This window comes from Quercus robur, chromosome 5, assembly GCF_932294415.1.
Source record: "Quercus robur chromosome 5, dhQueRobu3.1, whole genome shotgun sequence".
Lineage (NCBI taxonomy): Eukaryota > Viridiplantae > Streptophyta > Magnoliopsida > Fagales > Fagaceae > Quercus > Quercus robur.
Genome location: NC_065538.1, coordinates 72,274,110 through 72,299,854, shown reverse-complemented (window position 1 = coordinate 72,299,854; position 25,745 = coordinate 72,274,110). Strand labels below are relative to the sequence as shown.

Genomic DNA, 25,745 nt, shown 5'->3' with positions numbered 1-25,745 from the left:
TGTGGTCGTTTTTTTTTTTTTTTTTTTTTTTTTTACCTCACAATAACTTCATTAGATTTTTATTTTAAAAAAAGCGAGCATTTACAGTCAATATAACTCTGTAAAAACCTATGTAAATTATGTCATTTTTTCATTCCTATTTCTAGATAAAATTATTTTGAAAATTTCATCATCTTTCTAATGCTCCTCTCATCCTAGGGATCTAAAATCAAGTCACAAGCCTTTCCTTTTCTATTTAATAGTTAAAATGGATTTTCGTACCAAGTATATCCCCACTCACCTCAGCATTTAATCTTAACACCTCCTATCAATGGCATCAAATACTATTGGCTTAACATAGGCCATGTAAGCGGGCCATGTAAGTGCCCATTAATGTCATTACACTTGGGCTTAACTCAATAAAGCGCATGCACAAAATAGTTGTAACATGATCTTCATAATTCTTTTAAGTAGCTCATGTGACATTAGAACTAAAATTGCAAGTTGTATCAAATGTGACAATAAATCAAGCATGTTATTATCATGTAGATCTTTAATATTAGATATTTCAAAAAATATAAACAAAATGTGAATAAAAAGATATTAAGATGAAATCAATAAACTGGAAAGAATTAGTAAAAAATAGTTTTTCAATGACTAATTGATTGGGAATATCACTTTCATTGAATTTTTCACTGGGGCCAACCATGAAGATATCAATTAATTTAACCGTCATTCATCCTATTAAATAAATTTTTTTTTTTAAAATAACCAAAAATTTAGCTCCTTTTTATGTTAGTTCCAGCACTAATTTTGGTTATAATCCCATACCACCTATCACATTGTACGTCTAAAATTGTTAACCTAATCTTGAATTCGGTTACCTTGGGCCAGCCCAAACTTATGAAAAGGAAAAGGGCCTAGAATCCTAATACCCAATTACCAAAATGATTTGATATTGGGCTTGTGGTCTAGTTCCACCAAAAATATTTTGCCCTTTGATGCTTGGGTTGGTCCTAGCATGCTTGATCTTTGTAGCCTAATGATTTATGTTATTTTTATTTAAAAAAAAAAAAAAAAACTTTGGCATCCATTTTTAATGGGTCCGACGATCACACAAGCATTTATTTATTTTTTCGTGTTGGGGGAAGCAATACAAGCTATACCTTGTAATTACTGTGACTCAATGACACTATGCCATTTTCTAGATTTTCATAAGCTAAACTCATGAAACGAACCTGAGTTCAATACTCCTTTTTTTGCTTCTTTAAAAAAAAAATTATTATGTTAACTAGTGACTTTAAGACATTTATTAATAAACTATTTTACAAAAGTTTTAATACAACTTTTATGAAGAATATAAAAAGCTGTAAAAAACTCTCTAGTTTTTTCTTTTTCCAAAAAAAAAAAAAAACGAGAGAGAGGAAAGGCATAGGAAATCCCACAATTTTATCCCGAATTGGTGGTGTGTGAGAGCTAAAGCTGCAGACAATTTTCTTGGAAAATTAAAAGTATCCAACTTCCACTTGAAACTTATGTGGTATGGTTGTATTGCCCAAAATGTCTTGATAGCTGAAATAATAAGCAGTATGGTTGAATCCATAGATCTTGAAGTACTGATGGATTTGATGGTTAATCTCAAGATGACTTAGGTATGATAAATATCATATCATTATTATAAGGTTGGTTGTTGCACACGCAGTTTTCCCCCTCATATTTCCTTTTCCAATTCTGGAATCTGGAGCATTAAAAAAAAAAAAAAAAAAAAAAAAAAAAAACCTTGACCTCAATTAGTGAAACTATTGGAAGTATAATCTTGCCCCATCAAATTTGTCTTCAAAAATTATTTAGGTGTAATCCTTCCTCTTGAGCCTTGGCTCTTTCCCTTGACAACCCGGGTGGTAGGTTTTTAGATCCTGGTTGTTGATTATGAATGAATTAACAAATTATATAATTATGAGAATTTATCAATTATGCATGTAAACAATTAAACCATATATGGCATGTAAAATAATATTATCACTAATAGCACAAAATCAATCACAATGAAGATGGTGATATATATGGTGACCAAGTGGAAAAGACTAGCCGCACACATGTAGCTTTCTCTCCTATTTTTTTTTTTTTTTAAAAACCTCTCTAAAGTCAACTTATAATGTCCTATGTTTATTCCAACAAGTAGGGTGCAAATTAGGACTGAAATAAACAAGTTATTAAGCCTTTTACGTTGTTGATTCGTGTAGTCTTGATAGAATGAGTTTGCTATTGATGTTACAAAAACTCCACTTTCTTAAGCAATCTCTGTTTCTTCCACTAGATCTTCAATTACAACTCTAAGATACAACAAAATTCATAATTTGATACAGTTTGCCAATACTAATACGTATAGACTTAATAGAGGGTGTTACAAGCCATTTGTGCATTTTGGTATCTCTCTACTAATAACTACCTTTGAGTTTTAAATCTTGAGTAACATGAGAGACTAAAAAGTAAAAACTTTCATCACTGTTTTTACAATTTATTGAGTTAATAAGCTATGATCGGTTCAATATCACTTCTATATGATCTTACAATTAATAGAACTTTTATTTACATCAACAGTAAGTACTTATTGTTTAATTTTTATCTTCTTTGGTGCCAGGTCTAACATGTGAAGTATTTTTTTTGTTTTTGTTTTTGTTTTTTTTTTTAAAGAAAAAAAATATGTGGACAACTAGGTGTACCATTCCGACCAAAAGAAAAAAAAAAGGGTGTTGCCATTTGTATTCAAAAGATTGGACAAAACTAAAACCAGATCCTTCCTAGTCGATTCTACCTTTGGCATTTTGCAGGAAAATAACGACGGTCTTGCCTCGAATTTCCATGAAGAAACTTTATTTTTAATTTGTTGGAAAGAAGAAGTAAAACCACTTTTTAACACAGTCAGTGCAGAATGGCTGACAAAGACAACGCATTCCACGGATGACATAAAATAGGGATTGCAAACAACTTTGTTAGGTGAGAGTTTGGAAACTCATTTTGTCAAAGAAGAAGAGAATCAAATTCATGTTTAAGCTATCTATTAGTTTTATTTTATTTTATTTTATTTTTAAGATTGGTTAGAAATAATGTTGCTACTGAGCCTGAAATTTTTTGTAATTCTAGCATTGCTTCTTTGAATATAGCTGGTATAAATAAAGCACTTTGATGGTGATTCTTTTCCCTTGTTCTTTTATGTGGCTAAGCTTGATTTCAATTAAAAAAAATTGTAATGCATAGGTGGGCAACCTCATATATGCTTGCTATGAGCTACCCAAACTCATATTTTTCTATGATTTCAGGTTGGTTTGGGAATCCATGACACACAATATAGTTAACCTCAGTTCACAATGTATTAGAATAGGTAGCTAGTTGTTCTACTGTTTTTTTCCCCTCCCTAGCTACTTCTAGTGCAAAAGGGTAGCATTCCATTGCATATTTCACATAATGTGATCGAAGACAAGCTAGATATGGAGAGTAAGAAAGTGGAGATGTACAGAAATCCTCATGAGATAAGTGAGAAGGGATTTCAAATTAATCACATGTTGAAACATTTAAAAATACATGGTTATGATTAAAGACTAAAAGTGGATACCTTATCCTAAGAAGTTGTATAGAATTTTCGGTCCAAAAAAAAAAAGGGATATATGCTAAGTTATTAATCACATGTCTAAACATTAATCAGCCTCTTTTTCTTTTTTCCTTATCTAATTTTATTCGGTCCTCTTTTTGTAGCTGAACTAGTGTCAATAAGTACTCAAAAAAATAAAAATTTCCATTCTCACACACACACACACAAAGAAGGAGGAGAAAAAGAAGAAGAAGAAGTTATAAAGTTTACATAAGCCTGAAGTCATCCAATACAGTTTATGAATCTTTTTGTTGATTGATGTATAGGTTGAGGAATGTAATATCATAGCCGTGTCAATTCACATGTTGCTGCAAGCTAGCTACTCCAACTTGTGTCCGACCTAGGAAATATCTTATCAAACAGTTATAAGCAGTCAATAAATAATAGTTTATTGATTTCCTTTTTTGTGGACTGAAATGAACAACCAAATCCAACGATCTTCAAGTTTTTTTAGCCTTACAATATGCAGTTGAAGTCCAAAACAATAACATTGACATGAGAGAGCTTGTAGTATCTATCTTGTGCTAAACACCCATATGAGTTATGACCAACGAACTATATTATGAACTATGAAGGTCAAAATTCAGTTTAATTACACTTATCAAGTTTGGATCACTTACAATCTTCCCTAACTTTTAAATTTTGCAATTTACACCATTAATTATTACAATAATGTCAAATATATTCCATTCATTATATATGCTTCCAACACTCATCTAAAAACATTATGCTCTTTCATTCTTGTCCAAAAACAATGTGTGCATTAACCAACAAGATTTAAAAAAAAAATACTAACAGAAAGAACATATTGATATTGTTGTAATATTCCATGGTATATTATAAGTTTTTATGACTAAGATACCAATTTATAAGCCCAATATGCCAATACATTTTATTGGATCCAAAAACATGATAAAGATTAAAGAGTCAATGTAGCCCTTTTGCTTTTTACTCATCAACCAACATAACAATTTACATCATGCATGCAGTGTTTGACAACTAGAATCATGCTCTACATCACTTAGATCAGATGCCTACTGTTTTGCCAGGAGTCAACTATTCCTAAGTCCACGTGTACATGCCACTTGTATGACTTTATATTTGTAATGAGAAAATGTTTGTTATACCGTTAAAAAGCATGGGATATATCAAATATGCCAAGTTTCCTAAGTACTTCAAAGCTGACAAGACAAACTTAAATCTATGATCCTTTGCTTTGCCACTGTGGCCACTTAGCATTGATGATGGCAAAAAGAAACACAAACAGACAGGAAACAGAAGGAGTTTGATTCAGTTTAGAGAAAAGCGCTCACTCACTCTCTCTCTCTCTCTCTAAAAAAGTGTCAACCTTTTGAACCAAGTAATCACGGGACACCCCTGAAATCTCTGCCTTCGAATTCATCTTTCTGCTGCCAAACGACCTAATCCTTATTGATCCTATTAGAGCCAACCGTGAAAATCTGCGTCCTCTTTTTTCTTTCACTGCAAAACCTTCAATTTTTTCATGAAAACATGAGACCCCACTATCTTTCTCTCTTTGTTTTTTGTTCCCATATAGATTTTCATGAATTTTTCATTGATTTATCACTGCTTTAGTATAGAAATGTACAAATGTTTGCCATCAAAGACTGTCAGTTGGTCTAAGTGCTATGGTCTATCTCTGAAAAACTTGATGGGTAGTCTTTAATTTCATAGTTCTATTTTATTTTGGATAATTCATGAAAACCCAAATTTCTTTTTCATTTCTCTTTGGAACCCATGTATCTCAATCAGTTCATGCACTTCCTCAAATCAATTCACACTTTCAGAAGGAAAATTCTTTTTCCTTTTGACTGTTTGCTTTGATACTATAGTAATTATTCTCTATAATTTTCACATAGACATTTCATATTATTGAGGCTTTTGAGAAGCTTACTATAAGAGATTCTTCAATGGCAATCTCTTGTTTCCACATGCCTAGCCTTCGAAAGTCGAAGAGCAAAGCTATGTCAACCCCTTCCTCATCCAAGACCATGTTGAATTCTGAGATGGAAAGCATGGAAAGGAAGAGATTTGATAGCTTGGATTCATGGTCTATGATATTGGACTCTGAGAATGTGGAGACTTGGGAGGTAGCAAAGGAGGATCAGGAAGAATGGACCGCAGATCTTTCACAGTTGTTTATTGGTAACAAGTTTGCATCAGGAGCTCATAGTAGGATTTACCGAGGAATTTACAAGCAGAGAGCTGTGGCTGTTAAAATGGTTAGAATCCCAAACCAGGCGGACACTAGAGCCTTTTTGGAGCAGCAGTTTAAGTCTGAAGTTGCCTTGCTTTCACGTCTCTTTCATCCAAATATAGTGCAGGTAAGGTTTCATTCTCAAATTGAACAAGTAATTTTATTACCATTCACTGTTATCATCATCATCATTATTTTTAGTTTGGTGTATCTATTCTCATAACTTTATTTTTCTTTCTTCGTTTTGAAATGGAATATATATGAAAGAGAGGAAAAGAGTGTTGTCCTATGATTGCTTATAATTCTATTTACTCTATGCAGCAGAACTTGCCACATATACTGTACATCTATGAAATTGCTTATCAAGTTTTGTTATGTTCAATATGGTTGTTGCAAAGACTAAATGAAGAATTGTAACTGAATAGTTTCCTCTTAAGGCCAATTCCAAGGGAAATAATCCTTTGTTATCTTTGATCATTATGGCCACGGTTATATATATGGTATGCTGGATTTTAGCTTCACTTAAAAGTCAATTACTTGTTCCTCTTCAATGTTCTCAGAGAGAACATATACAGTTGGATCCAAAATTTTCAAAAGGTACATCAAAGTGCATTAAAACCTAAAATTTTCATCAAATTTCCAGAGTTTGTGTGAGTCTATTTAGTACTAGATCTAGGATGAACAATGGAAGCTAATTGGGTCAGTTTTATGTATATCAAAAGAATGCTACACTTACACATGATTGAAAAATATCCTTTCATTCAACATGTTCCTTCTTTTGTAATGAAGGGCTTTTTGAACTTAGGAACCTCATATTGCCAAATTGGTTAATTCATCTTCTTTGCAGTTTATTGCAGCTTGCCAAAAGCCTCCTGTTTACTGTATCATCACTGAATACATGTCACAAGGAACTTTGAGGATGTACCTTAACAAGAAAGAGCCATACTCTCTTTCAACAGAAACAATACTGAGGTTAGCTCTTGACATATCCCGAGGAATGGAATATCTTCATTCACAAGGGGTGATTCATAGAGATCTCAAATCAAATAACTTGCTTCTTAATGATGAAATGAGGGTTAAGGTGGCAGATTTTGGTACATCATGTCTTGAAACACAGAGCCAGGAAACTAAGGGAAACAAGGGGACTTACCGTTGGATGGCACCTGAGATGATGAAGGAGAAACCTTATACTCGAAAAGTTGATGTGTATAGTTTTGGGATTGTGCTATGGGAGCTAACAACAGCTTTGCTTCCCTTTCAAGGAATGACGCCGGTGCAGGCTGCCTTTGCTGTGGCTGATAAGGTCAGATAGCTATATCTAAATGCAAATCCTTCCTTCTAGTTTTATATAAGAATTTTCACTCTTCCTTTCTTACAATGTCATACTTTTCTTTCCTTGTATTTCTGATGTCTTTCTTTAACTACTCCTATTTAGTTTTAAGTTTCTCTTAACTTTGAATTTCTGACCTTCCCTCTTGGTTGACCATAAGTACATTCTATCAATTGCATAGTGGTGCACATAAACCATGATTGTATAATTGCCTTGGGATAAGTCAATTGGCATAATAGAAGTCCTCTGGACAACATCCAACTAGCTCAATAGATACTTTTGTTGAATCTATTGAAGTAAAACCAACAGAAAAAAAAAATATATATATATATATATATTTATAATCATTACTGTGTTTTCTCCTTTATATAGACTAAGTGCACACACAAACACAGAGTTAGTTCAGTTACTCTGCCACATCTACTAATCTTTTGTCTGCAAAGGTCAGCTGCTGGCTGTTATATGCCTATACAACTAATTTAACAGAATGAAGAATAAAAATCCCCATGCAATATCTAATATGCATAGCTAATCATGTCACTATATCTACTGGAGTTTGAGAACTTCCAGGATGAAAAGTGCACTGCTCCCCTCTCTTGCTTGAGGACCCTTTACCAGCCTAATATCTATTTATATGGCTCTTCTGGACTAAATTTCCATCAAAAGGAGGCATAGAAATTACACATGGGACTTGAATGTCCTTTTTTCTAAAACAAATATGCTCAAAGTTACATGCTCAATCAGACACATACTAGGAGGATCATGATGTGTGTCCAAATTTGATATAGTTGTTAGTACCTCAGTGACAATGGTTCATGAGACAGCTTGATGCTAATTTTATTTATCATGTATAAATTGCTGGCAGAATGAACGTCCTCCGCTCCCAGCTAGTTGTCCGCCTGCACTCGCACACCTCATAAAGCGCTGCTGGGCAGCAAACCCCTCAAAGCGGCCAGATTTCAGTGATATTGTCTCTACTTTGGAGAAGTATGATGAATGTGTCAAGGAAGGCCTTCCACTTACTCACCACTCAGGGCTGGTCAGCCGAAATGCCATTCTTGAATGCTTGAAAGGCTGTGTATCAATAAGCAGCTCTTCCATACCTGTACATGCCTAACTCCATTAGAAGGTATTGTTGTTATCTGTATTAATTTAGGTCATCATATTAGCAGATTAAATTGTCCATTATAATTTGCACATATTTAATGTTCTTTTCAACCAGTTGTTGTTCCTGTAATTGAAGATTACAAGGTTGGTGTTTCACAGTAGGCATATCAATCTACTCCACAAGAAGTGATTTGGATTTTCGACTGACAACTTGGTAGCTCAATAATTTGATTATATGTGCTTGATTTTGACTAAGAATATGATGAATTAAATTAGAAGACAAAGAAAGAGTAAATATGCTCATCTATCCAAAAATTTAAAAAGAAAGAAAGAATAAAGAAGTAAAAATGTTGTATTGAGATACCATCTTTCATCACCCAAGTAGGATCTACCAAGCAGTGGGTTCAATTCTTGTTGGTATGCCTTAATCTTATTAGGATGCAGAAGAATAGTTTTGATTCCTTGTTTTAGTTATTGCAATGTATAAATGATATTAATGATCTAAATATTTGATTGATTTGATGCCTGATCCTTGTTTATTTTACTTTTTTTTTAGTAAGTTTTGAATTTGGTTTTGGTCTTAATAAAATGTTTTCCAAGGTATGATTTATACCATGGGAAAATTTGCTTAAAAATTCTCCTAGACAAGAAGATATTCTGACAGAATGGCAAGACCTCCTACCCCTCCAACCCCAATGGCATGTGACAAAATTCTGGCTGGCCCAGCCCAAACATGAATTATCCAGACAAACACCAATATGTTAAATTAAGGACCCCCAATAGGCCCAACCTACTATCATTTTTCTTGTGTTAGTATGTTGATATGTTGTCTCCCATGAAGACCAAGTTTTTCAAAATTTAATGATAGGTCAAAAGGAATCTGCACCTAAAGGTGCTATTGGTCCATGATATTAGTGTTTGTTTGTCACACAACTTTTAGCTTTTCTTCTCAATTAAAAAAAAAAAAAATAATAATAATAAAATAGTTTTTATATATATATATATATTTATAATTTTTAAGTTAGCTTATAGCTTTTTATCACACATTTAACATAAAAATTATAAAAAATTTATATATTTTGATAAATACTATACAAATAAACTATACATACACAGACAATAAATTTTGCATATCTAATATATCAATAAGATCAAACTAATTCTAAAAGGTTGGTTTAATGGTTCTTAAAATCTCATGATATTTATCAAATTTTGAGTTCGAAATCAAATTTGTTACAGGCTATAATACTTTGTTTATAAATACAATCCGAGGTAAACTTTTTGTAACCTTTTTTCCCATTATTTTTTTTTGCAAAAAAAAGGAAAATTGTATGCTACTATGAACTTTCTCACGCAAATTGTCTACTAATTGAAATAGTTTAGATAGTTTACTTTAGACTTGTCATGAAATTGACCAGTGGATCGAATGGACAAAAATCTTGTTCTTGATATTGGACTTTTTTTTTTTTGAGAAGTTTCTTGATATTGGACTTAAAAGTTGAGAGTCAAGCATTTGTATAGTAAACAAGAGCTCGTCTTATGACCAAGTAAAAAGGCCACGAGGCTATGTCAAATACGTGTTGATTTGACTCTCGCTCAGTCCCTGTCACATACTTTAACGTGAACTTAGAGTTATAGAAGTTGTAAGTGGCATCAAAAGCTATAGTGATTTTTTTGTCATAATGGGTAGCTTTTTCCTTACTTGGATAGGTTTTGACGATCTAGCATGAATTTTTTATTTAAGATTCTTTGACCCATTCCTACTATTATTATTCATGAGTATTTTTGCCTAGTGTGGGTGTACCTGCTCAAGTCAATTCCAACTTCTGAATTTAATTAGCACGAAGAACTAATTGACTCTTCAATTAAAAAGTAGAGAAATCTCCTCAATTAAAAAGTAGAGAAATTGACTCTGCTTATCTGTTTTTGTTTAAATTAAGTTTTAGTTTGTAGCGAGCTCAATTAACATTTTTGAAGCACCAAAAAATTTTGTAGTTCAGTGGTTTTACTTCTATCCATAGATAGGAATCAGGAGAGGTATTTGTCCTCTTAACCTACCAAAAGAACATATATAAAAAGCTAGTTTGTAGTATGCAGTTTTGCACCTCCTCATTTATTAATTAAAATTTGATTTTTCTTTTTTGTATTTTCAGTGAATTCTTTTATGTATTTGTTGTTCATATATTAATTATTTTTTCATACTTATAATAAATGCTTTTATATGAAAATTTTCATTCATAAAAAGAAAGAAAATAAAAGCAAAAAAGAAAGAAAATCTTACCTATTTTATTAATGTCTTTTTAAGATTCAAGACTTATATAAAATAAAATAAAGGTAGGAATTAAAAGGAGGAAAATAATGAAGTTATAATTTTAACTTTCAATAAAATAAATAAAAATTTAAAAGGATCTTAGATTTTTATTGTAACAATTTATTTAATAAAATTTTGCGTAATAAGCAATTACAATTTTGAGATAATCACATAATAACATAAATTTATGTAATTTATATTTCATGTCAATTCATTTCTAAATGGAATTTTAACTTGGAAAAAAGGCTTATTCATTAAAAAAAAAAAAAACAATAAAGTCTTGAGGATAAACAAATATAACAAATATGTTATCATTTTGGAGATATTTGTTGTAACAAATATGTTACATTAATATACACATGAACGACTTTTTATATTTCATATTGATCATAGGTACTATATATATGTTCAACTGTATATATGTTTATGTGTATATATTTTGCCCCTCTTGAAGTCAAATCCTATTTGGGAGGGGGAGTTTTGGTATACTTGTCATAAGTTTGATTGAACTTTTGAAACATTGAACTTGTTAGTTAGATTAAATATGTAATTGTATACATAAAAAGAATCCTATTACTATTAATATAGCTAGTTAGTGATTAGCACAACCACTCGAAAGCTTATTCAATATTTCATCAAGACCCACTAATGTTTATGGTTATTAGTTAAGCAATTACGCGTATAATATAATCATACTTCGATCGTGGAATCTTGTAAGCATGACTTATTAAGCAACAAAACCCCTAAAATAAGCTTGAGCTTGATAGTGTTCTTTTAACAAAACTAAAAAAGGGCTTAGTTGAGCAAATTTCTTTAATAAGCTAAACTTTGGGTCTCCAATTTTAAAGCTTTTAATCCATTTTGTTTCCCCCACAACTTGCATTCCCTTAATACCCATTAAATTAAAGCTCTCCCTCTCTGTCTTCCCGTATTGTGACAAGCAAAAGATTGAACACCAAAAGAGATATTATTGGAAAAAAACAAAGGAAAATTTTAAATAATATTGGGGAATCAATGAACCATAATGTATGTATCGATGTGTGCTAGATAGGGTGATTTATAGGGTTGGGGAATATGTGCTAAGGCTACCGAGACTTGGGTCCACTGTCCCCCTCTTTCTTTCTTTTTTGGCTAAATTCAAAGTAGGCAGATTCGCATTCCAAAGATACCCTTGTCAATTTAGTATAGCTTTTAATAATAAAGGGTGCAAGTAGATAAAGACATGGGTGCAAAATTTCATAAACATATAAAATTAACTATTATGCTCCTTCTTGACTAAATTACCCAAAAAACCCATAACCCATTTGCTTTGATGAACTAAATTTTGAATTAGGGTCCAATTAAATGACCGTTTGTAAAAAAAAAAAAAAAAAAAAAGAGGAGTTATAGTTATAAAACAAAATTTTGAGTTTTAAAAACGTTTTTTTTTTTAAATTTTCCAAAACGTCTAACTAAATAGATCTTTAAGCATGTTATCTAAATATTACCAATTTTGATCATGATAAACAAATAGACATCCATTCATGCATATCTTTAGTGGCTATATATGTATATGATAAAAGTAGAAGACAAATATTCAACCGAAAAAAAAAAGGAGGAAAGTAAAAGACAATATAAGTATTGGTAAGAACTAAGAACTATGCAACTTTTCGTGGAGTTCTAAAAGGTGTAATACTAATGCTCATGAAAGCAGCACAATTAGCACGCGCTCAAAGGTGATTCATTATTGATTGTATCGCTTAGAATGGGGCTAGAGTTTGAACAAAATATAATAATATTTATGATGTTTGTGTAATTCTAACTTTAATCAAAGTTTGAAGTTGGATTTAGTGACAAATCACATGCATGGCTTTAGAAATGAGATTTTTTTAGACAACTCTCCACCTAATACATATTTGACCAAACAAAATTAGCAATTTACAATCTTCGTAGATTCACTTGATTATTAAATGCATTATTTGTGAAGATAAAATATTAAAAGTAATTACTTCTATGTTAGACGTAATTTACACATATGTTTGGTAACTTTAAGTGTTTTTTATTTTATTTTTTTGAGCTCAACTTTTAAGTTTTTATGTCATGAATGTTTGAAAATTCTCTCCACTACTTTTTCATCAATATGAGTCATCGATCCCTCAAAATGCGTCCAAATGTCCCATTAAGAAAAAAGCACCATTATTTATTTGAAAAGGCGAGTTAAGATTCATAAAGCAAGACTTGATTAACCAAAGCTCTAGATTAGCCAAAAATAAAAAGACAAAAGTAACCATTTTTCTAACAAAACCTATCATCACCATCCATTAACTTAGACTTATTAAGTGGGTTGTATGTTGGGTTGGGAGGGAGTGGTGTTAAACTTTGCTCTATACCACAAAAAAAGCATAGAGAACTAAAGAGGAACAAGTAAGAACCTATCATCAACATCAAAATCGACTCATTGGGTTGGTGTATGGGGTTTAAACCATTTCTCTATACCCCGAACAACACAAACAACTAATCAAAATTACTCTCTATAAAGTAACACTAATATTGCAACAACACTTGTTAAGGGACAAATTATTATTAATTTTTATATAAATTTATAATTGATGTCATTTTTATCATGCGTTATTACTTGCCAATTTAATGGTTATTAGTATATATATATGTGTATATATATATATATATATATTACATTTTGTATACATTTTAATGTGAGTTTGAGAAGTGATTAGAAGTTAACTTTTTTACTTATTTTATGTACTATTTATGGATCTCATTCTACTTTTTGTTGCAAGCTCATAACTTTATTTCAAATAATTTAACTTTCATATTTTTGATAATAAGCTCGTTTTAAATTTTTTTTTATCCCCCACATTATATCGACAAACTACCAAAAATAAAAAATTATATAGATAAATTACAGAAAATAAGCAATTCTCAATCCGACACTAACCAATTAATGGTTAATTATCTTTTGAGAATATTAATGGTTAATTATCGACAAAAGAAAGTATTTTAATATTTTGTGTGTTGATTTTTTTTGGGGGGGGGGGGGGGGGTGGTGGGGATAATTTGGTCCAAAAATAGGGGTTTGATTTGAGACAATAATGGAAGGAACAAATGACCTTAGGGAATAACGAAAAGAAGTTTGGCCTCAAGTAATTAGTGGGGACTTTTTCTGGGGCTCCCCTTTCCTTTAATCGAGGCCTTGCTTTTGCCGACCCCGTCAATTGCGACACCAACTTATATATCTTATCAAATATTTTTCTGGTCAATGACCAGTATACCCTCCCTTTTCGCAAGTACCCAAAGTACCACTCGTACAATACGAGAAACAGTGGATCCCACTTTATGAGCCACAGGGCTATTAACGTAAAAGTAGGTAGCCACCTGCATTTGTCTGAGAATTTCAAGCATTTATGACAAAATATGGGGACCATTTTGAAACTATTCAAATTAAGACCGTGTAGAAGAGCTAAGCCAAAAATACTAATAAAAACGACACAGTTTCATGTCTATTAAATAACGAAACTGCGCCGGTTTCTTCCTAATTTGTACCTGAACACTTTTGTAAACTGACCCAAAAAGCTTTCCATGAAAAGTAAATTTTACCAATGACCTTTACCAAAAAAAAAAAAAATTTACCAAGGACAACCACACAATAATAATAATAAAAAAAAGATTTTCATTTTCCATCTTTATTGGAAAAATAAAAAATTTCATTAAACATTTTGATTTTGATTTTCTTTTTATTTTTTTATTCTCACTCATCTTTTCCACCTTCAAAAAAAAAAAAAAAAAAAAAAAAAATTCATTTTCCATCTTTATTGGAAATTTAAAAAATTTCATTAAACACTTTGATTTTCATTTTTTTCTTTCTTTTATTGTCTCTCATCTTTTCCACCTTCAAAATTGATCCAAATAATGAAACCAAACCGTAATTTCAATTAATAAAAATTCATCTTTGACCCAATTTTTTGGAAAACACAAATTTTATTTTATTTTTACTTAGGAACAAAGTTTTCAAGCAATTGAGTACCAACCTGAACCCAACAGGGAATGAAACTGAGAAAGAAACATTGGGAAAGTGATCATTCAACTAAAAATATTTGCATATTTGTTAACAAAGTAATTTAATTCAAGTAATTAAGTACCACCCCGAACCCAACAGAGTTTGAAACTGAGAAAGAGAGTGATCATTCAACTAAAAAAATTGAATACTTGATATTATTACTCTCCCCAAAAGAAAAAACCCATATATAGTTAAAATTTCCTAAACTCATTCATGCATAGAAAATTAACCAGCTTTGCTCATACCTACTAATTACAACCCTAACATGTATATATACACAGAGAGATTAAGAAAGAAAATTAACCACAAAGACCCCAAAATAACAGGAACACCAATATTGGTGTCTTATATTGTTATAATTCAAAGGAGAAAAATAATAATAATAAACCAACTCTTGTTGATTCAAAATTACACCACCCCATTTTTACATTGTAAGGGTAATATACAAAAAGGCCCCAAAAAAAAAAAAGAAAAAAAAAAAGGAGAGAATTTATAGAGGAAATGAAAAAAAAGAACTAAACCCACCTCTTAATTTTCTTTTCCTTCACTTTCCTTCATTTTCTCTCTCAGATTCATTGATTCCAAACACCCCAAATCCTCTCCCCAATAAAACTCACAAGCTTTCTCACAGACCCTTTATCCAACCCTTCCTCTCCATCAACTCCACCACCCCCAACAAAACCTTCACCACCATTATTATTACCACCACCCTCATGATGAGCACCCACCGAGTCTGACTCGTTCAACTCGTTCTTACCCGAACTCGATTCCAACCGCTTCAACTCGCTCGACCCACTATTACACCCTCTCCTACCATTCCTCCTCTCCTTCCTATTCCCTTTGCCGCTCTTGCTCTGAGCCAACTCGGCCTCGAACGAGTCGATGATTTCGTGAATCACTTGGCGATTCGGCGACTCGTCCCATCTGACCCAGTAACTCGTGTAGCAACGGAAACAGTTACAGTTGAACTGCGGCGGGTGATCGGAGTTCAAACTGCCACGTTTAGCGACAACCCTGTTACGCTGTTGCTGTTGCTGTTGAGGCGAGCCGTTAAAGTTAACGGTGACGGAGGAGTAGTTGGAGCAAGAGGAAGAGAGAAGATAAGCGAGGACTTCACGGTCTTCAGGCGAAAGAGCCACCGTTAAGGTTAGTATGGTGGCGGGAAGGAAGGACAGGTGGTCGGATGTGATTGGTGGTGACGGATGAACTGTGCCTCTGCGATACAGTTTCTTCATGGTCAAAAAAAAAAAATATAGGACAAAACTCAAAACTCAAAAGGGCTTTGCTAGGTTTTTCAGACAAAGAGAAACGAAGACCAAAAAGAAAGAGATGACTGAGAGAGAGAGAGAGAGAGAGAGAGAGAGCTATTAGGTTTTGGACTTTGAAAGTTTGATGAGGTTTTTTAAGGTTATATTTATTTATTTTTTTGTGTGTGAGCATCGAAGTTGGTGACGTGTAAGAAGAGGAAATTTCACGTGTGACGCAGGGACATAGTGGCAGATGGTACAGTCTCAGAGTTTGTGAATATTATTGCAAGTGATGGAAGTGGGACCAACTTTCGATGATAGCTGATAGGGTAGGGTCTTTCACTCTTTTTAGCCAAAAAAAAAATAGAGTTCACTCTTGCTTTCTCTAGGTCTCACAATTTGAGATTTGTGAGTACTAATCAATGCTTGTGTATGTACCCCTTCTATATTTTTTTTACTGCTCTCTAGTTCTTAGTTTAGAAAAAGAAAAAAAAAAAAAAAAATCTAATAGAGCATCTATTAATAAATTATTTAAAAAATTATAAAAAATGAAAAACAGACTTAACTTTTTTTTTTTTATTCTTTTTTTTTCCATAAAACTTTTCCCAATTATCAATAACGATTTGACAATTGTGAAAATTTTGGCGCCTTCAAATCTAGTGGTATTTAATTTATGAGTTTTTTTTTATGACCACACTATTTATTATAATTTATTAAAAATTTTTACAACAAATCATACGTGATAAGTTGCTGTTATATGCTTTAATTTGAATGAACAACTTAAATGAATTATTTTGTCCATTTGTAACAGTCAATAACAACCCACCATTTAAAATTTATTGTGAAATTATTATAAAAATATTGTGAAGATAACATTTCTCTATATTAAAACGCTGGACAATAAACAGTAATTAAACACTTATGCATGAATCTCATACATGAACCCATTACCTTTTTTTCAACCCGAAACTTTCTCTTGATTTATTATAACATTTTTTGTTTTGTTTTATTTGGAAATGAGTATTAGTACTTCACTGACCCTCTTTATACGTTAGGGTTGGTGAAAGAGGGGATTGGTGGTCGGGATTTGATATGATAGTCAAGCTTGGCTTGTGTTAGGTGCCATAAGCCAGAGATGCACCTGGCTTTGTTTTTTTGACTTTTGAAAGCACAATCTGGCCTCAAAAACGAATTTTTCAAACTACATTGTGTGAGGATAGGGGTAGACTCAGTGTTTTGTGCGTGTGCATTTCTTTTTGCTGGATTCTGTGCACTATTTACAAAACCTACAAATATGAATTTCAACAAATGTTAAGTTAAAACTAGGTCTTATGACATTATTTACATATTTAAAAATTATTTTTCTACAGTATTTTCAGTAATAAATTTTTAATTTTCAGTAATAAACGACATTTAAACAAACTCATAATACTCTAATCAACAATGGGCGATTTTAGTTTTGTGTCAATTTTATTATCAATTTTGAAAATCTAATCAATTTGTATTGATAAAAATTAAAATTGACTTGATTTTAAAAGTTGTGAAACGAAATTTTTTTAATTTTAATTGTTCAAGGAAAAAATTGAAACAAAAACAAAATGTGTTGGGAATAGAATTGTAATTTGGCTAAAAGAGAATATGAAATTTACATGTTTGACATAACCTTCTCTGGATTAAAAAAAAAAAAAAAAAAAGGAAGTTTGGACCTTTTGATTTTGGATTGGGATATTAAATTAAATCCAAATAACAATAATAATAATTAATTTAAGTTTTGGCCATTTGATTAAATGAATAAAGAAAAAAAGATACTTGAAATTTGTCCAAACAAAGAGAGAGAAGGAAGAAGAAAGAGTTGGCAAAACAAATAGAGATGTGAAATTGCAATCAAGTTTGATATAAATGACATCAACTTATTTTCTTTCTAAAATAAAATAAAAAATGGATTTATCCAATATGCCTGGTGGGTTAGAGATTGAAGTGTAAGCCAATTAATCAAATTAAGGTTGTCTTCTCTCCCTCTCTCTTTCTCTCTCATTCACACAAACCCAAAAGCATACAACATTTGAAAGTTTTAAAATCATGAAAAGTTGATAAATGGTTGACAACATGAGGGGCTTGGGATGTTAAATATTAAAGTAATTAATCAGAGAGGGTTAGACAAAGAAATAATAACTGCAGATGAAATTCAAATATCTTATGTTAAAAAAAACATTAAAAAATAAAAGTAGATAAATAATTGGAGCATGCTAAGTCTACTCTTTTCACTTATAATATGTTTAAGGTTGTTGCTTGGATTTTTGGATGAGTCAAATCCCTTGGTTTATCTCATAGGGTAAGCCCCATTCCCTCCTAATGAAATAGCAAATAGGACTTACCATTTGGACAAAAAGACCTTGGTCTAGGGTCTCAAGACTACTTGAGAAGGGTATATTCATATGTACATATGCTTTCTTTCAATCTAAATTAAAGAAGGATTACATGTTGGTTATAAAACCATCCACAAGTATTTTAAAAGCATGATTTATTAAATTATTTAAACAAATTGCATGACTATTATTCTATTAAATAGTTCATGTTACTTAAAATGCACAAAAACACTCATTTATACAAACAGATATTGAGTTCCTTATTTTAGGAGGACATGAGAACCGATAACATGATACAATCATTACAAATCCTTAGCATACGAAAATGATGTAATTATCATATCTTCGAGTGCTAATTTGGATGATTTGTTCATTATGAATTGCTAGTCTTTATTTTTTTTTTTCTCTGCTAAAAAATTTAACAGTTTTAATTTGATTATCTTGTGCCACTTGGCAGCTAATAATTGCTGTCTCATGCACATGAAAGGTTATTATGATGTACAAGCTTGCACTAATTACTTGATAAAATCACCGCTCAAAGGACGATTCCCTCTCTAGGTACAAATGATAGAGTTAGCTAGCCAGGACTACATGAAGAGAACCTAATACGCGTGGATTTTTTTTTATATATATATTCCCAATATTATTTCCTTGTGACGTAACAGTAAGATTCGTATATAAGCTCAAAAATTTTAAAATAAGTAAAACTAAATTATTAAATATAAATAGTAATAATAAATTATAAAATAAGTAAATAATTTTAATAATAAAAATTACTTGAAATTTTGATTGTTTAGAATTTAGATTTGATCAATATTTACCTATTTTAATATTTTGAAATTCTCTTTTTTGTTTTATGTTAATTCATATTTGGATTATATTTAATTTATCACTTAGCTGCATAAACAATAATAAACAAAATAATTCTTCAAAACCAATTTTTTCTTAGTGATAGTCTAATTGAAACAATCAACACATACACAAATTAAATACATAACCAAAACTAAAAATCAAAATATACACAAAAGTGTTCAAAATTTGAGAGTATAAAAAAAAAAATAAATAAAAACTTACATTAGAGAATCAATAATTTAAATAGGTGTCCATTATTTTCCTTCTTTATAGTAAACTTTCTTTTGCATAATATCTTAAACGCAAGTTCGGAAACAAAGAACAATAAGTAAAATTAATTTATTAGATTAAAAAATAAGCATAAATTTCATTTTTTTCTAAAAAAACAACAACAACAACAACAACAACAACAATATAGGGTGTGTTGTGTGAGATTTAATTATAGGGATGGCTTATTGGTTAAGAGAGATTATATCGAAAAGTCATAGCTAAATATATAAGTACTGGAAATTTTGATAAAAACTTTTAGTTGATGTAGAATTTTAAATTTCTAAAATTTAGATGATAAAGTTTTATCTAAATTAAATTATTGTTAAATCTTATCCCTTAATCAAGAGATTTTTAGCATAACATCCTAATAAATATTAATTTAATAAGATGCAACTTGAGTAAAAAAAACCAAAAACAAAGTGTGGATTGAGTGGGATTTAGTTTAGAATTTTGAATAATAGACTTTTAGTTTGAATAGAATTTAACTTTGTTTTAAATTATTGTGTTGTGTGGAATTTAAGTTTATAAATTTTTTATAATACACTTTTATTTTGAATAGAATCTAAATTTGTTAAAATTTAAATGATAAAATCAATCAATCAATCAATATCAATATTTATTATATATAAAAGCAGAAATCTCATGTGAGAGAGCATGAGGTTCTGCCATGTGGCGCTCTCTTTGACAAGGAATTTGTTCACATAAATTCTTTACTCAAGTGCCACATCAGAGATAAAGACTAATTAAATTTCAAAAGATAATTCCCATGAAAAAAATATTCAAAAGATAGGAATTCTTTATTTTCTTAGATTCATTGTATCATGACATTTCTCTAGTGCTACATTATAGATAAGGACTAATTAAAATTTAAAAGATAAAGACTCTTTATTTTCTTGAGTTCATTGTTTTAAGACTTTCATCTCTCTCTCACAAACCACAAAACTTTTCGTGTTTCCACTCACCCTTTTCACCTCTTACACTTTTGCTACTTTATATACACCGACCCATAGTCTTTCATCTTCATGCCATAGGTTAGGTTCTTTTTGATTTTGTTTTAGCCCTTACAATTTCTTGGTTTCTTTGTCATTTTTTTTACTACTATTTAATGTGGTATTAGTATGAGCCTTGACCATAAAAGTAAAAAAACAATGATTATTTCGGAGTTTTCTCTGTTGTGAATCAAGATTCAAGATTATCTCAACTTTAATTGCAACCTCAAGTTTAGTTGTAGCTATTCAGGAATAGTGTGAAACAGTTTACAAATCACAATCATATTGTTAGTTCTCTCCATCAACTCTACAATTAGGTAGTTCTTCACATAATTTTTATGTTCTTTCTCATGTATCTTTCATGTATAGTACTTATCCACCTATATTTTTTTGATTACTTTTGTTAGTGCTTTAAATTATAGTTGTTGTGGTTTATTAGTGAAAGTTCAAAAACGTGTACAAAAACACTTTTGAACGTTTAGACCCCCAAAAACCAATTTAATCAACACACGCAATATGTTAAACAATAGTGTGCGGAAACTTAACATATGCTATAACATGGTATTGATTAAACAACTATCTAAGCCACAACAAAATAAACCACAGCAGATAATGTAAAGGCAGAGATAGAGAGGAAGGAAGATGCAAACACAGCGATAACACCAGATATGTTATCGAAGAGGAAACCGAAGACCTCGGCGAAAAACCTCTCCGCCGCCCTCCAAGCGGTAATCAATCCACTAGAAAATACAGTTGGGATACAAGGACAGCAATAGACCCTCCAAGCCTAATCTACCCAATGCACCTAAGCCCTCCAAGCTTCTTGCTCCAACGAGGTTGCGCCGAACCTTTTTCTTTTCTAGCTTTCCGGATTCCGCTACTACACCGTAGCATCAACCAATGAATATTGGCTCCTTCCTAACTGCTTCCCAGAACTCCAAACGTCTGTCTCACAGAAGTGATAATGGTGAGAATCAGGTTTGGTATAAAGGCCTCTCAAGGATTTGACAATGGAGAGGAAGAGAGTGAGGGATTTTGATGAGACTCTAAGGTAGAGATTGTGGGTAAAACAATCTGGTTTTTCTTTAGGGTTTCTCTCTCAAAATTCTCTCCGGAAGCTCCCTTTCAATCGTGGGTTAAAAGGGTATTTATACTGAAGAGGAGTGGAATGCGAAACGTCAGGTTTTTCCAAAACAGGGGTGGCTCGCGGCTTGACTAAGTCGCGAGTTCCAGTCGCGAGTTAACCGTATGGCCAGTTGTCCTGTTTTGTCCTGTAGTGCTCCAGCTAGCATGACTGTTCATCTTCCAGCATGCTTGGCACGTGTGCAGATTCTGGCGGGTTGAAGCCGCGAGTCCAGTCGCGAGTCCCAGCCGCGACTCTCTGTTTTCTTGCACACTCTTGAGCAATCTTCACACTATCTCACTCACTACCCTTACAACAATCCCACCTAAATACAGGGTTACTAAATGCTGAATTACAAGCAAATTTGGCACGGAATAAAGCCAATTAGATGGTTGAATAAATTCAACCTTACAATTAGGATTAGTTTCAAATGCTTTATTTGTTGTTTCGGTTTTGATGTACGATTGTAAGTTAATTGGTGTGCTCTAATTCTCTATATAAAGACAAAGCTCATGTGTAAAATTAATAATACAAGATTAGTTCTCCCATTTTTAGCTTATACTTTTCTTGAATTTTAGCATTCTCTTTGGTTTTTTTTAAGAATATAAAAGCCATATTAGAGGCAATTAAATATTGATAAATGGAAGTATATTTAGCCAATTTTTCTTTGTTTGATTACGTTCTCTTTATATTGATACACAAATAATTTTTTTTCATTTAGATTACGAACAAAGTGTTTGAGATTGGGGTCTTAGGATTTGATGAGGAGAATGAAGTGGTTGACGAAGTGTTCAGTTTTAGAAATAAAGTCTACCTTTATCTAGATGTTATTTTATTATTTTAAATATTAAATTTATAATATGGTGTAAACTCCTAGAAATTTCTAATAACTATGTAATATCAATATCATATATGTGTATATATATATATATATATAAGTAAAGAAAATCATTAATACTATATAACAAAATGATTATTATATATGGGTCTTAAAAAAATAAAAATTATTTTCAAATGAAATTACCAAGCATCTGCACGATACGGGAAATTATCTAGTTTTACTTAAATTAGACACTTGTTAAATATTATCCGTTAATTGAGTAAATATATCATAATAAAAAATGTAGTTGCACGATTTTCCTGGCCCAAACCCTATTGAGCAGGCCCTGGCCCAAGGCGCAACACACAATAAATACTTGTAGAGGATGGGTCAAAGAACTTAGCCTCAATGAGCTTAGTCGGTCTGAGGTATGGAAAATGTTGTTGCAGGAATAAAAACACTAGAATGGATACTCCACAGAAGATTCTATTTCCTGAGTGCTGAATACATTTTTTCCGTCCTTTTCTTTGAGGGACTCCATTACATTATATAGCTTTCTCATTCTTATCTGAACCTTACACTTGTTGATCATCTAAGCCCCCACTTGAGCACCTGTCCTATCAGACACCTTTATCACTCCCTTGTGAGTTGCAGTGGCTAAGGTAGTACTGTTCAGGGGTCTTTTCCTCATTAATGCAGCCAAGAGGGTGGTTGTGACACATTTAATGTGGTGGTAGCAGCTTTCCATGAGATATTTTGGGTTTTATTCTTTTTTATATGCTTGGAGGATGAGCTGCAGTGGTTGGGGCGAGCTTTTTGATCTGGACTTCGTGGTGTCCGAGGAGGTGTTACTCCGAGGAGGTGTTACTCCTCGGACAGGTTTCTTTTACCACAGTTGAGCTTGAATAATGTTTTGGCTATGACTTCTCCTCGGACACGATGCTTCTCGAATGGGCCTGTATTTAACTAGCCCATTGTTTTGGGCCGGGCCCCACAATAGCCCTTCAAAACTCCAGTTTTTATCTCCTTCCGAGGAGAAAAGCGGGGTTTTGATGTCAATGAGTGGATGGAAGTAAGGAAGGCTTGGGGCGCACGTGCGGGCAGTTACTTTGGACGCGCTACAATTTACGAGGGCCATTTACTTCCGGAGGCTTTTTGTCCCTTTTATCCAATGGTGAGACGTGGATCAAACGGCCATCATTATTTCTCGATTTTTTAGGCAAGGTCGATCTTTTCTCTCTCCTCCCGGCTATATAAGACGTCAGATAGGCTCCCTTTTTCTTTTTTTATCCGCACATCAGAATAGAGACCTCTAGAGAACTCCAGCGCCAAGAAATCCTTGAGCACATCCTTTCTTCAGATCTTCATAGTCATTTCTGCGAAGCACCCTCCATAGAAGAGCTTTCCGATCACCTCATCGGTCATTTGAGAAGACACCTGTAAGTTGCGTTCGCTTTGTCGCTTCGATTTCTTCCTCGGACTTTGTTTTTTCCCTCGGTCTTTATTTTCATTCTTCCAGTACAGCTCAGATGGGTAGATTCGAAAAATTAGTAAATACTCCGGCCGCTATGAAGGCCTTTAGGGCAAAATACCACATTCCCCCGGGGGTGGGGCTGCAGTACTGTCCTCTTGAAGGAGTATTGACAGATAGAGGCGAGGGAGAAGTTGTTATCCCCATGATTGCTTTCATAGAGGGAGGGATGACACTTCCCATGCGTAGGATTACAAGGGAGTACCTGTTCAACTATAGGTTGACGCCGCATCAGTGTGCCCTAAATATGTTCAAGATACTAGGCTGTGTAGATGTCTTAGACGAGCGGATGAATCTAGGCCTTACTTGGCACGACGTGGCTTATCTGTATGAGTGTCATCGCCTCGAGAGTGGAGGGTATTATCTTAAATCCCGATCCGAGGTTGTTAGATTGATCTCTTGTCTTCCAGTATCTAATAAGACCGTGAAGAATGATTTTCTTATTGCTTCGGGGGAGTGGTTCGATGGTATTCATTGTCCGACTCGGGCAGGAATCCCAAGTGCGGCGTCTTTAGGGCCAATCCTTTTGGGGAAAGGGTTTAGTATTGGGGGGTTATTTTTCTTGCTTTTCTTACACTTGGAGAATTTCATGAACTAATCCCACTTTTCTTGGATGTTTGCAGATAAAGTTCACGTCGCTCCTCGGCTAAACTTCGTGAATGTGCCGGCGTTGAACTACCTTCTGAGGTCGAAAATTTACGTTGCTGAGGATGGACAGCTACGTGCGGCTCATCTGGTTCTGGGCTATCAACCTCTAAGCCGCTCTTTCCAAGCTATTGGTCACGCCATAAGGGCGGGCAGTCCGAGGTTGGCTAGGATTGACGTGTCCAAGACCAGGTTCCTAGCTCAACGTGATCTTCCACCAGTCGTACTACTCGGCGTTCGGCATCCCTATATAGCAGAGCAACTACCTCCGCCAGAAGAGCCTGGTGTTGCTGTTCCAGTTGAGGGGCAAACCGAATCATCTCGTCTTTCCCTTGAGGAAGAAATAGACGAGTTTTATTTTGAGGAGGAAGTTCAGCAAGACCTCGTGGTTGAGCTTTCTGATCCTGAAGGAGAGCAGGACCGCAACTCCGTGGTTGGTGGTCCAATCATAATAACCTGCTTGGACGACTCCTCGGACGGAGAAGGAGGTGATATGGGAAAGTCTCTGCGAGAGTTGATGTCCAGCCGAGGCAAGGGTTAGTCCTCGAAGGCGCCTGCCAAGGCACAAACCCAGGACCCACCTCCAATTGCCCCTCAGGTCCCTACTGATCCTGGCCTCAAGGCTATCCCCGACCTAAAAAAGAAGAGGCAGGCTGATATTCCTGAGGAGGGTGAACTGGTTTCCCGACCTGCTAAGCAGCAAAAGGCTACAAAGGGACAGAGGAGTAAGAGGGCAAACTCCTCGGAGAGCAGGGACGAGGAGAACCGTGCTGAGGTGCGCGCTACTCCGCGTACGTGGAGCCCTAAGTTGGAGTTGGATGGGGTTGCCATCCCCTACAACTCGTCAATCCGAGAGTACAACCGGGGCCGAGCAGGGTACGTGGCTGATGCCTTAGAGCAACCCCTACTGCTTCCTCGGGATATGGAGGCCTATAGGCGGTTCTCTCAGCCCGAGATTTTCCTATCCCTTAAAAGGGATCTTGCGATGGTAAGTAATCTTTTTACTGTTTTATTAATTTATTTAACCCTGTTAAATTCTGAACCGATTTTGTTTCGTTTGCAGATTACTCAGCAGGTATTTGTGGCTGAGGAATTTTGTCGTGATAATCGAAGTCGGGCTGAGGCTGAGGCTCAGTCTCGGACGGAGATGGAGAAAACTTTGGGGTCCCTCAAGCACGATCACCTTGAACTCCCTGAGAAGTTCAAGGAGTCAGAGAAACGGCGCAAAAGTGCTGAGGCTGGTTTGAAAAGTGC

At 33.4% G+C, this 25,745-nt stretch overlaps 2 protein-coding genes across 3 annotated transcripts; one reads left to right on the top strand and one right to left on the bottom strand.

Moving 5' to 3' along the window:
- The first annotated feature begins 4,784 nt into the window (after positions 1-4,784).
- Positions 4,785-8,810, top strand: LOC126726979 (serine/threonine/tyrosine-protein kinase HT1). 2 transcript variants are annotated; one of them, XM_050432422.1, is made up of 4 exons: positions 4,785-5,973; positions 6,694-7,149; positions 8,042-8,305; positions 8,399-8,810. In XM_050432422.1, the coding sequence occupies exons 1-3, from the start codon at positions 5,560-5,562 to the stop codon at positions 8,291-8,293; spliced, it is 1,122 nt and encodes a 373-aa protein (XP_050288379.1). In that variant the 5' UTR covers positions 4,785-5,559; the 3' UTR covers positions 8,294-8,305; positions 8,399-8,810. The 2 variants fall into 2 exon arrangements, with proteins under 2 accessions (XP_050288379.1, XP_050288378.1); XM_050432421.1 differs by having other exon boundaries at positions 8,042-8,810.
- A 6,158-nt stretch (positions 8,811-14,968) lies between these two features.
- Positions 14,969-16,037, bottom strand: LOC126726978 (uncharacterized). Its single transcript, XM_050432419.1, has one exon. It carries the CDS (start codon positions 15,881-15,883, stop codon positions 15,221-15,223), a length of 663 nt encoding a protein of 220 aa, XP_050288376.1. The 5' UTR covers positions 15,884-16,037; the 3' UTR covers positions 14,969-15,220.
- Between the last annotated feature and the right edge of the window lie 9,708 nt (positions 16,038-25,745).

What these genes read in the sequence shown, in the direction of transcription:
- LOC126726979 (XM_050432422.1), top strand. Translation starts at nt 5,560, where the DNA reads ATGGCAATCTCTTGTTTCCACATGCCTAGCCTTCGAAAGTCGAAGAGC. An exon ending in TTCATCCAAATATAGTGCAG is followed by an intron (nt 5,974 to 6,693) that starts GTAAGGTTTCAT and finishes TCTTCTTTGCAG; the next exon opens with TTTATTGCAGCTTGCCAAAA. An exon ending in CCTTTGCTGTGGCTGATAAG is followed by an intron (nt 7,150 to 8,041) that starts GTCAGATAGCTA and finishes AATTGCTGGCAG; the next exon opens with AATGAACGTCCTCCGCTCCC.
- LOC126726978 (XM_050432419.1), bottom strand. Translation starts at nt 15,883, where the DNA reads ATGAAGAAACTGTATCGCAGAGGCACAGTTCATCCGTCACCACCAATC.